We start from the raw sequence: 15,522 nt of genomic DNA on the forward strand, positions 1-15,522 counted from the left end.
GACTTGAGATCCTCCCTGATGAGGAAACTGAAATATGTGGGGACAAGCAGAAGTCCGATTTCTGGTACCAGTTGAATGTGACACTGAAGAATCTAAGAGGAGAGTACCTACCCACATGGAAGGCAGGATTGTTTTCTGCATCCCACAGAGACTGAACACAGCATTTGATAGGAGCCTCATTAGTTTGGATAAAACTTAAATGTGAGGCACAGAAGGAAACGTTTAAATAATAACATAATATTGAACACTGTGGGGAAAATGGCTTAAGAAGAAGAAAAATAGTAGAGGAAGAAACCACTAATTCTCAAGAGAAAGTGACAAAGCAGATAGGGAATAATACTTGCCTCAGAAGCTTAAAGCTGATGATTAAAACACAGGAACAAATAGCAATAATATCACCTTACATTTGTAAAGTCCTTTAAAGTTTACAAATTTCTTTTAGATCCATACTGGAATATGACCCTCACCTCAACTCTGATGTATTGAGGACCATTATCTTCACTTAGCAAAGGAGACAGGGACTCCAGAAGTGAACGTGAAACTGAAGGTCATTCAACTAGTAAAGAAGCTAAAACAAGCTAATCTTCACAAAGTGAAGAATATGGATTACCAAAAAATAGTAATAATAATTGATGACAATGTCAATCTCCAAGAAAATACTATAAAATATTATAAAACAAACTAAGAAACACACTCCTGTTTTTAGAAGCTAAAAAGTGTTCATTATGAACAAGTCGTTTGGAACTAACATTACTTTCTTTTTCAGAAATAGTTGCTTGATCTTTAGAAGTTCAGGAAAATTTCAGTGGCATCACAGATAGGGTTGTCAGCAAAGCAGTGGACAGTCTCTGTGTCCTCTCCAGAGGACTGAAACTCTCTCTTTCACTTTGGTCACTACTGAATCACTTTAGTACTCAGCACACTGGAACAACACGCTCTACGTAGTTATTGAACAAACGGAGGTGAGTGAGTGAGTGAATTCTGTCTTTGCGTACGAATTCAAGAAATGCAGGCTAGAGGCCAGTAGCAGGATGATTCACAGTTAAATGAACAACTACACCCAGAAAGTTCTGACTAATGGATTGACCTTAACTTGGAAGACCTATCTCAGGTCTCTAAGTTCTTCTTTTCCTCCTTAATATTTTAATCAATAATTTGAAGACATAAAATAATTATCATTTCCATTTTAGGTACCCTTCCCATCTACTGCTGGCGGTCTAGTGGTTAAGATTAGGTGCTCTCACCGCCGAGGCCCGGGTTCACTTCCAGTCAAGGAACCACACCACCATCTATTGGTTGTCATAACGTGGCAGCTGCATGTTGCTATGATGCTGAAAGCTATGCCACCAGTATTTCAAATATCAGAGGGTCACCCATGGTGGACAGGTTTCAGCGGAGCTTCCGGACTAAAATAGACTAGGAAGAAGGACCTAGCCACTCACTTCTGAAAAATTGGCCAGGAAAACCATATGCATAGCAGGGGAGCATTGTCTGATATAGCTCCGGAAGGTGAGAGTATGGCACAGAAAGACCAAGCAGGGTTCTGCTCTGCTGTACACAAGGTCACTAGGAGTCAGAATCGACTGGACAGCACCAACAACAACAAACCATCTACTGAACACTTATATTTTGCATTATTACATTTTGCATGTATTATCTTATATATTCCTCCAATCATCTTTTTGAAGAAATACTTGCACTCCATTTTACAGAGGAGAAAACTGAAATTTTAAAAGGTTATGTAATCTTCTCAAGATTACACAGCTAGTGAGTGGCAGAGTAAAGATGCAAAACCTCAGCCTGTCTGAGTCTAAAGCCTGCCTTCTTAACTAATATGTGTGTTATGCTTATCAAATCTGCAGAGGATACACAGCTATGAGTGACACAGAATAGATGGAAGGCTGTCATAATATTTTGAATCAGAATTGAAAATAGGTTTAACAGATGTCATGAGAACACGAATTATTTAAAGGACCGACGAAGAGAAGAGACATTAGATTTATTCTGCATAGACCTAGAAAGAAAACCTAGTACTGATGACAGAAGTTCAAGGGATTTACTTCTTATTGAATTTCCTATTGCTTTGCAAGGCAGTAAGGTTTTCTATCTTAAAAATGTTTACAAAGAAGCTGGGTAACTTGTCAGGAATGCTGTATATAAGGGTGGAGGTTAGGATATATGCCCTCAGAGTCCCTCAACTTTATTTCAGAAAACATTTTAGAGCACAGAGCAGGCACTCCAGGTTGACATGATTCTATTCACTTATATTTTTCATGGTCTAGAACCTTATTTTCCTGTGTATGCCATTCACCTTCTGTTTTTTCTCCTAAATACAACGTCCTTCTGGAATAGTGATCCAGTATGATCATATATGCACATGAGAAGATTCAATGCAGCAATACCTATAATTTAAAAAAAGGGAACAAGCTGGAGAGCCATCCACAAGGGCATGGTTAAATAAATTATGGAATACTACACAGGGGTAAAACAAGTAGGTTAGATGGTGAAAGACGTCTGTAGAATAGGTATAAAATAATATGATTATCAAAAAAACTATATGTATGGAAGAATAGGTATGAGCAAGTTTACTATAGCATTATTTTTCTTTTCAAAAAAATAGAAACAATCTAAGAGCCAATACAGAGTAGGCTGGAACAAGTTCCAAAGAATTAAAGCAAGATAAATGTTCAACTTGAAAATGCTGGCCTAAGTATAATTTTCCTTTAAGAACATATATTGGGGGATTTTGTTTTTTGATTTCAGTTTCTGCTTTTGCCAAAATTATCTCATGTAATTGACTCCATTCTTAAGGTCCATTACGCCTACCCATTTAAGTTAACATATTCATGCAAATCAATGACTTTATCTCTAGGACATACTAAGAATAAGTATATAGTGATATCACATTAAATGCACATTTAACTTACCTAAATTCAACTATATGTTTTAGGCAAAAAATTATTACAGATATAGCCACTAACTGTAAGCCAATTATGTCATCTGTTTCTTAACTACATGATCTGGCCTAATACTTGAGGAAAAACAGGTTGTATTGAATGCATTGTGGGGCTGTACATTACACACAAATCCATGTATTCTGTTAATGAGCTGTTAGTAGATTCCAAAGGGAAATTTCTGTTCATCATTAGTATTTGGTGAACAGATGTGAAGTAATGCATTATAAAACACAGCTCTTTTTCCCTTTAACACTAAATCAAGTATCTTTTGGAACCTCATTTAAATAAGACGTATCTCCACTAAACTGCCAGAACAAGAGGGAATGAAATAATAAAGGTTAACACTTATCAAGCACTTACTATGAGCCAAACACAACCAACTGTAAGAGTTTGTATTTACATACATTATTCCATTTAATGCTTACGAAATCCTTATGAGACAGATACATCTCCAATTTTACAGTTGAGGAAACTGAGGCACAGAGAGGTTTCAAAAAGAAGGACTTTCCTTGTATTTTCCTAAAATGTTGTTCCCTTGCAATTGCCTAATGAGTTTTTATACCACTTGGGCTCAGTGTCCCCATGAGCCTATGATTCAGAAATCCCTCTTGATTGCAAAGACTGTTCATGAAATTCTAATGTAAAAACGACCCCTCTCCTCAACATCTCCCCAACATAAGCCCTTCTCCCATAGAAGTGCACTCGTGGAAAGCCTCAACGGGCAGCCCCGCTTTTCAGAGGGCTCACTAACAATGTGGCAATGGAAGACGTGAATGCAGACATCAGCACAGATCTAAAAATGAGGCCTAATTATAGCACTTCAGAGTGGAATAGGTAAGGTCCAATTAGCCTGCCCTCTTCTCACTCTTCTGTGTGCAGTCCAAAACCAAGACAAAAGAAAGTCTAAGGAAAAAGATGAAAGGATGGAATAGAAACACAACCACAGACTACCTTGGTTATCAAAGACATGATTTACAATTTTTTGAATGACACATTAGGCTTTACCTGAGCCAGTGATAGGGGTTCACTAGGAAAACGGATCACTTAGAGTCAAGTTAGAGAAAACACTTTTGTTTTCGCTACCATGTGCAGTCAGGTCACTAACGGAATAAGTGAAAACATAACACTATTGTCTGCTCGTTATAAGCCACTTTCAAATGCTGGCATGAACTATTTTAACAATATAATCAATGCCAATTGGAAACTCTGCCTTAATCAAAATAAAATATTTGATGACAAAGGTGATTAATATATTATAAAACATTGGTTCTTTTCTCTCCCTTAACACTAAAAGCAATTATCTTTTCATTTCCTATAGAGATAAATGAAACCCCCCGACAGCTGATATTTAAGCTACAACCAATTAAAGAGAAATAACAGGTTCTTCAAATTTATATTTATATATGCAAACCAAGCACCAAAATATCCTTCCTTTATGCAGTTCAAACGGCTACTTTTATATGACTACAAAGGCTGAATGCATCCTTCACAATAATGATATGGAAATATCCCATCACAGAAGATACAAAATCCATCATCATGTTACCCAGGTCCATGCCATTGTTCAAACACATCTATCATCAGACAGTGATCTGCCTCACGCAATGCCAGTGTAAATTTAACTTTCAAAGGAGGTGCATTACAAAACGCAGGTAGACACACATCCAAATGTTTGACCCCAATTTGTTTTAAATAAAGCTTTTTATATATGCCATACATGTACTGTTCAAAAGCAAAGTCAATACCATACCTGGTTATTTCTTCTTTAAGCTTACAAGGATCTTCGGCATAAAATTTAATACCAAAATACAAAGTATATGGAGGTCCAGCTAAAACAAAAAATAGAAATTAATTAAATTTCCATTATAAATCAGTCAAAGTAGTAGTGTAATATTATACAACTATTAAAAATTACACTCACCAAAAATATTTGCAAATCATATACTGGATAAGAGGTTAATTCCAAAATATATGAGGACCTCATAGAACTCAACAGCAAAAAACAAATAACCCAATTAAAAAATATGCAAAGGACCTGAATAGACATTTTTCCAAAGACGACATACAAATAGCCAACAGATACATGAAAAGGTGCTCAACATCACTAAACAGCAGGGAAATGCAAATCAAAACCACAATGAGATATTACCTCACACCTATAAGACTGGGTGTTATTGAAAAGACAAAAATGTTAGTGAGGATATGGAGAAAAGGGAACATTTGTACACTGTTGGTGGGAATGTAAATCGGGACAGCCATTACATAATAGTACGGAAGTTCCTCAAAAATTAAAAATAGAGTTACCATATGATCCAGCAATCCCACTATAGGGTATTTATCCAAAAGAAATGAAATCAGGATCTCGAAGAGATATCTGTACTCCCATGTTCTTTGCAGCATTATTCACAACAGCCAAGATATGGGAGCGACCTACATGTCCGTCAACAAATGAATGGATAAATAAAACGTGATACACACACAAACACACACACACAGGAATATTGTTCAGCCATAAAAAAGAAGAAAATCCTCCTATTTGCCACAACATGGATGAACGCGGAGAACATTATGTTAGGTGAAATGAGCCAGACACAAAAAACAAATACTGCTGGATCTCCTTTATAAGGAATCTAAAACAGTCACACACATAGATGCAGAGAGTAGAATGGCGGTTGCCAGTTGGGGGAGGGGGAAATGGGGGGTGTTGGTCAAAGGGTACAAAGTTTCAGTTACACAAGATAAATGAGTTCTAAGGATCTACTATACCGCCTGGTGACAATAGTTAACAATACTTTATTGTATACCTGAAATCTGCTAAGAGGATAGATCTTAAATTAAATCTCCTCACCCCCCTATCGTCCACACACACACACTGGTAACTATGTAGAGGTGATAGATAAGTTATTTAGCTTGATTGTGGTGATATTTTCACAATGTATACATATATCAAAACATCAAGTTGTATACCCTAAATATATGCAATTTTTATGTGTCGAACATATCTCAACAAAGTTGCTTAAAAATTATACTCACCAAGAATTTCTAAAGACACAAGAGAATATAAAAGGAGAAAAACAAGGTGCAGATCTGTGTAAGAGTAGGACTTCAACTATGCAGGTATCTACGTATGTATGGGGCTACGTGTTCATAAACACAGGAAAAAAGACAGGACCAAATATGCCAAAATGTTGCTGGTTCTCATCTCCAGTGAGGTTATGCACAATTTTTAGTTATAATTTTTCCATTTTTCACATTTTCTACAACATACATGTATTTTTTTTTCATAATGAAGATTATCGATACACAAAATAAATCGTTTTAAAAACCATCCACCTATTACTAACTGTTGCAAAAAGTACAAAAAAACATATCTGCAAAAAGCTGGAAAGAACTTAAACGCTGAGGAGCAGGCGGACATTTAAGTCAACCACAGGGCATACATATGGTGCCATGCAACTGTTCACATGGGCAAAGGGAGAACTTTACGTGCTGATGGGGAAAGATCACCAATCTCTCTTTCTGACTGTAGAAACATGATCGCTTTTGTGGAAAAAAACAAGTTATCCATTAAAATGCTTGGGGATTTTTTCCCCTAGAAGAATACATAAGAAATTAGTAACAGAGGCAAATTTGGGGAAGAGGGACTGGAAACTTTATTTTTTCCAGCTTTATTGAGGTATAGTTGACAGATTAAATTGTAAGATATTTAAAGAATGCAATGTGACAATTTGATATATGTATACATTGTAAAAGGATTCCCCCCATCAGGTCAATTAACACATCCATCCCCTCACCTATTTACCTTTTTTTGTTTTTTTTTTGGTGAGAACATTTAAATTTTACTCTTAGCAAAACTGGTAAGTTAGAAATTTCTTACGTTTTTAAGAAAAAAAAAAACAGTTGTCAGTGAGGCTATGTGGTAGGATTAGGGGCAATCGTTGTCTCATTCTCAAACTTTTCTGAACCTAAGAATGTGTTCTTACATATTTAAGAAGACATTTCTCATCTCAGTCATTTACCACACACAGAAGAACTATGTGCACAAATACCAAATATATATGAAAAAAAGCCTGGAATTATACCTACATGGGCAAATATAAAATATAATTAAATTAAACACTCATATTGTGCAAGAGGACACAAGCCCCGTGGGTGCCAGCCACATTTTATTATGCTTTTACTTGAAATATTTCTGTTTCAGAGGATAAGAATCTAAGCTGCACTGTTTCCAAAACTGCATAGTTCTGAGCAGTGTGGTAACTAGATCTTATATTAAATCTGTTTTAAAACGGATTTGTTACCTGGTGGACCAATTGGTGGTCATAGTTTCTAATTTTTTAACAAAAGCTCTCCCACACAAACAAAAAAGAAAAGATGTGAAGTATGCACCTCAGTAAAGATATTTCCACCTACACATTGTGATCCCAACTCTCTGATACTGTGTAAGCGACAGAAAGTAACCCTGGTCTTCCTATTTTCATTTTTAACTAAGTAAGTAAAGTCACGAACTTAGAAGCTGGAGAAAGGAAATTAAGTAGAACAACAGGTAATAAAGCCATAATACATTTATAATATACAAACTATGTCATTATTTATTATTATTATGACACATTCACGCTATTTTTGTAGAACCCCAAAGCCCTGTTCCTGGCGTATAGAAGACAACCAACACTGGGCCCTGCTCCTCTCCCCTCATCTACACCTTTCTGTACAAGGCACTCCTTAGGCTAGAGCTCTTTTAAAAACTAAATTTTAAAAGAAACCTCGTTTCTTATCATTAGAGTTGATTCCATACGTTCGATTTTTATGTTTACTTAATCACTGTGTTTATATTTCTGACAAACACACCTCTACCCCTGATGGAGATGTAAGGGAGGCACAGCCTATTAAATATTTAGAAGAGCCAGGAAGTCCACCCTCTGCTGATCTGTCTCTGTCAATCACGCTCCGTGTTACTGAGCAGATGGGTCTACCTATGCCCGCAGGCTACTGGGGCTGGTGTCGAGGGGGTGGGGGGAGCACAGATGCAGCTAAGACGGTGCACAAAGGGAAGAAGGCATTGTCCAGACTCCAGAATTGCTTTTGTTCCCTGGAACGTGGCAGATTACACCCTACTGACAAAGCCCAGCCATTTCAAACAGGTTTAGTGATGAGCAGTTATGCAGAATTTTGAAAAATACACAATTAAAAACATTCAGGTTGGGCTAATTTTCTTTAAGGACTTTTGGCCAAAATCAGCCCTCCATTTCCCACTTAGATATAAAATCCTTGTGTTCTGAGGCCAGCCCTGATGGCGTAGTGGTTACGTTTGGTGTGCTCTGCTTTTGCGGCCCAGGTTTGGTTCCCCAGAGCGGACCTACACCACTTGTGGCCATGTTGCGGTGGCAACCCCTATACAAAATAGAGGAAGATTGGCAAAAGGGGCCAGCCTGGTGGCATAATGGTTAAGTTCACATGCTCTGCTTTGGCGGCCCGGGGTTCACAGGTTCAGATCCCAGGAGCAAACCTATGCACTCACTGCTCAAGCCATGCTGTGGCAGGCGTCCCACATATAAAGTAGAAGAAGATGGGCACGGATGCTAGCCCAGGGACAATCTTCCTCGGCAAAAAGAGGAGGACTGGCAACAGGTGTTAGCTCAGGGCAAATCTTCCTCACCAAAAAAAAAAAAAAGATTGGCAACAGATGTTAGCTCAGGGCAAATCTTCCTCAAGCAAAAAGAGGAAGACTGGCTGCAGATGTTAGCTCAGGGCGAATCTTCCTCAGCAAAAAAAATAAAATAAAAAATAATTTCTATATACTAATAAATAAGGAATAAATTCTTTAAAAAAATGGCTTGTGTTCTAAATATAAGGCATCATTACCATTTGACTGCATTTGATAATGTACAAAAATATTTCATAAACATTTGATTCTCAACAACCACCTGGTAACACATGGAAGGAGCATCCAAGGAGCAACTTGCCTAAGATCACAAGGATCAGAACCAAGTTTGCTAACACCTGGAGGTCAGTGCTTTCCAGCCACTATTCTATGCAGCCTCTCAAGGAAAAACAAAATTACACCACCTTTAGAGTAAGCAAAGACTTTCATATATATCACTGTTTTATAGATCAATCTAAGGCTACGGAAATGGACATTTTGGAGCAAGGATAATGTCTAGCCAGATACGTTTAGGTTTCCTATTCTGACTACAAAAATCAGGCACTGATGAAGCCAATTTCCAAATTATTGTTATCGTGAATCCATGTCTTTCCACAAAGTCTACCCTTAAAAAATCCTCACATAAAGTAAGTTAATATTGTTTCCCTTTAGCAAAAAATACAGAAGCCAGAAACTGGTAATCCTCTAATCTACCGTTTGTGAAGACTAATTTCAAGGTCTTTAAAGATCATAAAGAGTCTCCCATTAATTAGCTCAAGCATAAATAAATCAAGGCTTACCTATGAGCATCCTGCTGACTAGCAAATACTCTATCATTTTTATAGATATTCCTCTGACTAATCTACTGGAGATTTAAGAGCCATTTTCCTTCATTAATTATCACATTATTTCATGAGATGAAATATAAAGATTATGTATTCTTCAGTTACATAATCTTTCTTCAGTGGTAATATCAGTGTTTTATTCTCACTGTACATCAAAATTTTGACAGGACAACATTTATTTAGGATGAGAAAGCAACTGCATTATAGATTTTAGATATTTAAGTAGAATATTTCATACTATGTAAAAAATAGATAATTCAAATGTGCTTAGGAACACTTTGATACACACCTTAAATAAAATAATTTACATGTTTCTTCATCACCTGAATAGAAATCTCAACTTTTTTATAGAAAAATCTGTGTTTATTTTAAAATAATCATTCCTGAAATTATTCTAATTTTTAAATTGGTATTTTTTAAGTATTTGGTTCAAATGACTAGATATTTAGTGTATTTATTATCATACCTGAATCTTTCAGCAAAGTGCAGATATCTAGATCCCGAGGGATGAGACTTTTTAAATTGGAACTCCTAGCATTTATATGAAGATACCTCATGGGAGTTGTTTGCATTTATATCTAATCACCCGTAACCTCATACCTCCCCTTGGCCTTCAGTAGGCAGCTCACTCACTCAGGAAGAACATGGCACCAGAAGTCAGAAGACCAGTCAGCCTTCTGCTACCAACTAGCTTCTTATCCATGGCAAGTCACAAACCCCTTCTGAATCAGGATTTACTCCGGTGTAGGCTGAGTAGGCAGAACTTGATGATGTGTAGGCTATATATTTTGAGGGTTCTTTCTCACCTGACAGGCCACCAGCCCCCATCTCTGAAACCTGCCACCCAGTTGATCCAGAAGGCTGGCCCCTGAGCAGCTGTTTGTATTGACTTTGAAAAAACCCAGACATAGCCCAGTGGACTGAGGTGGGCTGATGACTCAAACTGGGCTGGTCAGACTCACCCTTCCTAGAATTTGGCATTGCAATTCAGAGACAGCCAGCCAGCCTCTGCTTGTGGCTAGATGTGTAACTTGGAAACTGTGGAGGTTTCCACCACAGACATGGAGAAACAGAGAGAGCCAGTCCAGGGAGAGAAACAAAAATGATGCTGATGTTCAGAGAAACAGTACTTGCTGAGTTCCTGATGGTTTCGCAGTTCCTAGTTTCCAATTCCTTTCTGAGGCACAACTATGTTCCTGCCCTTGGGGCCCGTGAAGCACCATGCAACCAATTTTACCACAAGGAACGAGCCAATATACATGGAAAAAATACAGGCTCAGAATGGGGGTAATAAACACCAGAAGAATCCACTAGGTCTTATTAGCAATAATTTGCACATTAAAGCAAAATGGTTTAACGAGTATAAAGTTTCAGTTTGGGGTGATGAAAAAGTTTTGGAGATAGATAGTGGTGATGGTTGCACAACAATGTAAATGTACTTAATGCCACTGCATTGTACATTTAAAAATGGCTAAAATGACAGATTTTGTTATAAATTTTCCCATAATTATTTAAAAAATAATTTTTAAAAAGTAACTACTCTTTTGCATACTTAAGGACCGCGTGTGTGCACACTCATGCATGCACATTTATAAATAAAAATGTGGGTTATGAAATTAAAGTTACAGAATATAACCTTAATTGTACTCTGAATCCCCTAGTAAGATTCATATTGATAAAACCAAAAGCTACCCCCTGAAAATAGATAGGTCCTTTCTGAAGCCATAGAAATCTTTCAGAATACAAGGGTACTCCTTAATTACTGACTCAGCAAACTGAATGTGTGAACGACAAAAACCACTCCTTAACCCAAGAAACTCAAACTCTTTAAAGGGTCAGATGTTCATTAAACCTCTTTTTCAAATCTGTGCCTCTCTGCCTTTCCTGTTTTAACGTGAAATTTTGAAGACAGGCAAACAGAAAAATCACAGACAAAAGTCAAGGCATACCACAAGCCAAATTCAATATTAAGATCTACTCAGAGTCTTTATCAACTAAAATTTAATCAATGCATACAAAACCCGTTTCCATATTCTGGTACTCAAGTACTAGTACTCATTCCTGTAGCACTAAAGCCTATTTCTGCGCCCAACTAATCATGAACATTATATCATTTTCAAGGCATCCTTTAGCAAAGTTAAAATTAAATACCTACTGTTAATCAGTTCTTTGTGTTCAGCAAGGGTTTTTGCAGGATCCAGCCAATACTGTGTGAGGAAAAAAAAGGGTAATTATAGAAATTAGTTGCTTTTCATAGGCCTTCACTTCAAGAATATTTGCAAAGTATTATTTTAAATGACATTTAAATACTTAATAAAGCATTTAACTTATATACACACAGAAACATACATAAGAGCTTTCTGTGCCTAGAACACAAAAAGAAAAATGATGTTGATGTTCAAAGAGAAGCAGAGGAGAGAAAAGTAGTTGCTAGGTTCTTGGTAGAATTCTTATACTGATTCTAAGGTCAGTAACATCAAGATGCTTATGAGTGACAAAACAATGGCGACAGAGAATGCTCCCCAAGTCTCTTTCCAAAGTCCCCACCCAACCCCCTACAGCCACGTCTCCCCCTAAAATGTCCTCACACCCTCTTCACCTCCAGTCTCATTTCTTACAGGTATCACTGCTAGATGTTAGGAATAAAGCAAACAAATTAAATCAAATTCTCCTTAAGTACCCAGGAGAGGCAGTTCAGCCCAGTGGATAAGGAGGGTCCGAGTCCTAGAGCAGACCCCACTGGATTCCACCCTGCCTCTCCACTCCTCATCACCATGTAACTTGGAACAAATTACTGGACATCTCTGAATCTTCCTCATAGGCTTGCTGTGAGGATTAAATAAGTTAATTCGTGTAAAGCCTTTAGACTAGCCCCTGGCTCATACTAAGTATGCAACACATGCTAGTGATGATTATTATTGAGGTGTTAGGGTCATTCTTAATAAGTGTCTTTAGTTAGTCTAAGGTACTTGCTTATTAATTCAAATTAATCTTTAATGAACAGAATTTCAGACAGTGAGGAGAGAATTTTTGGCCCTGAGGAGAAGCCTTCACCTTTGTGAAACAAAAATCACTGAAATAAAAAGAAACAAGCCTTCAGTCTCATCTCTCCATCTGGAGGAAGAGCAGGAGAGAAGCAAACGAAGCACAGATGGGCGTCCAGGGTTCCCCTAGAAGCACACAGTCAAAGGGATTCCAGCGCCCTGGAGGGTCAGGGGAGGACAGAGGTGGAATCTCTCTCTCCTGCTGCCCTTGACAAATGTTGGAGGTCCCAAGGGCCATGCTAACCAGTTTCCGTTTTCTCATGTTCCTGAATGAAGAAGGGGCAATTCTCAGAGCAGAGAGGTAGGAGCTGGCCCACCTTGAGCCACTTCAATCTCTGCACTCTCATGTTCGCCCTGGAGAAAACATTCACACAGCCCTGACACCCCTGGGTCAGGAAGAGTCACAAGAGGAGTCCAAGAGAAACTTCCAGCCCAGTTCTGCCTTCCCTGTCCCTCAGTTGAGGGCAGAAATGCTAACTCCGCTATTTAACAGTAGCAGTAATTATAATATTTTATACAATCCCCTTACCTTTATTCCTAATTACATATATTATAACAACAGTTATTCATACTAAATGTACGTCAGTCATTTTATTGTAGATTTTATTACAGTAGTCAACTCCACTCATGTACGCATAATCTTCACTATTTGCCACTCATAGAGCAGTTTCAGTTTTTCAACTTTTTTAAAAAGTAACCAATACATGTAAGTGTAGCAACTTATAACACAATGTTCATTATTCTGGTCCTTATCACTTCTCAATTTTTAAAGGTCTAGAATAACTCACTTTTAAAATAAAAAAAATATTTGAAGCATAGTCTATAATCAGTGAACTGTCTTTGGAGCCCACAGTGACTAAGGATGTGGCTTTGGTGTTAAAATAATGGTTCACAGGGAAACACCAATTCATCCAAGGAGAGTAGAAATCACTCCACTTGTTAAGCTGTGTGTTGGGCAGAGAGCAGACCCTTGCCTCTAGGCATATAAAGCTACAGATGCTTCCCATGAAATGGAAACATTAGGTAGGTGGACTGTTTCTTGCCATTCATGTTAAGTGAAAAGGTTTGACTATCCCTGGATTTTTCAAAGATGATAGAACCAAGGAAAACACACACAAATAACCATAAACACTTGCATTAGGTTTCTATTGCTGCCATAACAAGTTATCATCAACTTAGAAGCTTACAACAAAACCCATTTATTATCTCCAAGTTCTGTACATCAGTTGGTTTCTTTGCTTCAGGTTTCACAAGATCAATATCAAGATGTCAGTGGGCTGCGGTCCTAGAGAGTTATTTGGCAGACCTTATCCATGCGAACACCTGAGGGAGGGGACTTGGAATTGGGCCATTAGAGGCTTCCCCAGTTTCCCCCAGATGTCAAGGCACACATAATTTTAGGGCTTATACCACACTCACACATGAGGACTCACTAAGTGCTTGGGGCAGGAAAGGAGAGAAGGCAAGGGGCCTCTGGTCTTACTCCTCTGTCTAATCTCATCTTGAAACTAGTAAGAAATAGAAGTTGGAAGAGAGCTTCTTAATCTCCCCTTCTAACATCATCATCCCATGAAAAAACTTTACAAACAAATACTTAAAACCAATTCTTTTTTTTTTTTGCGTCCAGAATGTTTTTAAGTCAATAAAAAACCCAGGTAAAGAAAATAAGAAGGAAGCTTTTAACTAAATGTAATAAAGACTGGTTAACTTATCAAAAAATTTCACATTAATGATAATCCATACAATTTTAAAATAAATCTCTTTCCTTGAGAGCAATCAGATTTGTGAGGTGAAAAAGTATAATGAAGGTTCTGAGATGAATTAGAATTACAATTTCACAGCAAATAAAGGAAAGTCAAGACTCAGTCAAAGGCTGTTCAATCAGCTCCCTGCACATTAGATATGCCAGGCATCAATCCGGCGTGCACCATGCACAAATCTCATTTGATCCAAATGGAAACCAGGGTTTACAGAGGTCAGACGATGATAAATGCCCCAGAACATAAATAATAAACATGAGCCACCAGGTTTCACAAGCTAACATCTTAAAATGTAAAACCCACTTACACCCAACCAGGGAAAAAAATGACCTTGGAACCAAAGCAGCCATATTATGATAGCATTTGTCACTGCTCATTATCAACAAGCAATCAAACATAGCTCATCTCTGATCACCATGAAACTCATCAGGCGGCTACTCCATAACCAAAGAGAAAAAAGGGCATAAGAATTTGCCAATAAACACAGTATCCCAGTTTTAAGGCTTACATCCAGAACATTCTGGGATGTCGTTCACTCAACACTTACGGAATACCCACTATACATGTTTTTTGTGTGTCATGTCAGATCCTGTCCTGGGGAGTGTGGGAAAACAAAAACGACTGAGACCTGCCCTTAAACTCAAGGCACTCACAGCCTAGCAGGAGACACACAGACACAGAATTACAATACAATGTGGTAAGTGAGCTAACAAAGTGCAGAAGATAATGACATATCTCACACATATGAGATAAAATTATGTACAAAGAAAATTAGCACTGCAGGGTGAGTGTAGGAAGGCGTCACTGAAGAAAAAACCTTTGAACAGTGTGTTCACAAATGAAAACTTTCCCAAAAGAGAGAAATGGAAGAGAATACAGCCTTAAATTTTTACAAAAATGATGTCTACCAGCTCAACTGATCCTTAGCAAATGAGTCCATTTGTAAGTGACAACACAGAATGTGATATTCCAAGTCCTGTGCAGCTGAGTACTATATTGAAATCAGTGCTGCCCCATAGCTAACAAAGATGCAACTAAGAAATCAATGTTCATGGAGGACTTCCAGAAAGAGAAGAGGTCGCTCAGTCTTTCCATCTGCCTGGGTGGGGGGAAAGGGAGGAGCAGAGAGCTGAGCAGGGTTTACTGTGGCACTGGGCTATGGAATGGTTTTTCTGACCTGCACTTTGGTGTGAAGCCGTCTTGCCTACCCAGACAGTCACAAGGATAGACAGCCCTCTCTCTCAACATTCAGGCAGTTCATTCTCTGTGAACACC

The 15,522-nt window shown here is 37.9% G+C and overlaps 1 protein-coding gene across 4 annotated transcripts in view; it reads right to left on the bottom strand.

Annotated features, from left to right (window-relative positions):
• EPB41L4A (erythrocyte membrane protein band 4.1 like 4A) overlaps window positions 1-15,522 on the bottom strand; it is a 244,559-nt gene that overhangs the window by 104,214 nt on the left and 124,823 nt on the right. For all 4 annotated transcript variants that reach the window (XM_058538493.1, XM_058538485.1, XM_058538475.1 and 1 more), the window contains 2 exons: window positions 11,599-11,650; window positions 4,708-4,786 (listed from right to left, as the gene is read on the bottom strand). In XM_058538493.1, the coding sequence (XP_058394476.1) occupies window positions 4,708-4,786; window positions 11,599-11,650 (131 nt within the window). The remainder of the gene's footprint in view (window positions 1-4,707; window positions 4,787-11,598; window positions 11,651-15,522) is intronic.

This window comes from Diceros bicornis, chromosome 1 (assembly GCF_020826845.1).
Source record: "Diceros bicornis minor isolate mBicDic1 chromosome 1, mDicBic1.mat.cur, whole genome shotgun sequence".
NCBI classification, from domain to species: Eukaryota; Metazoa; Chordata; class Mammalia; order Perissodactyla; family Rhinocerotidae; genus Diceros; species Diceros bicornis.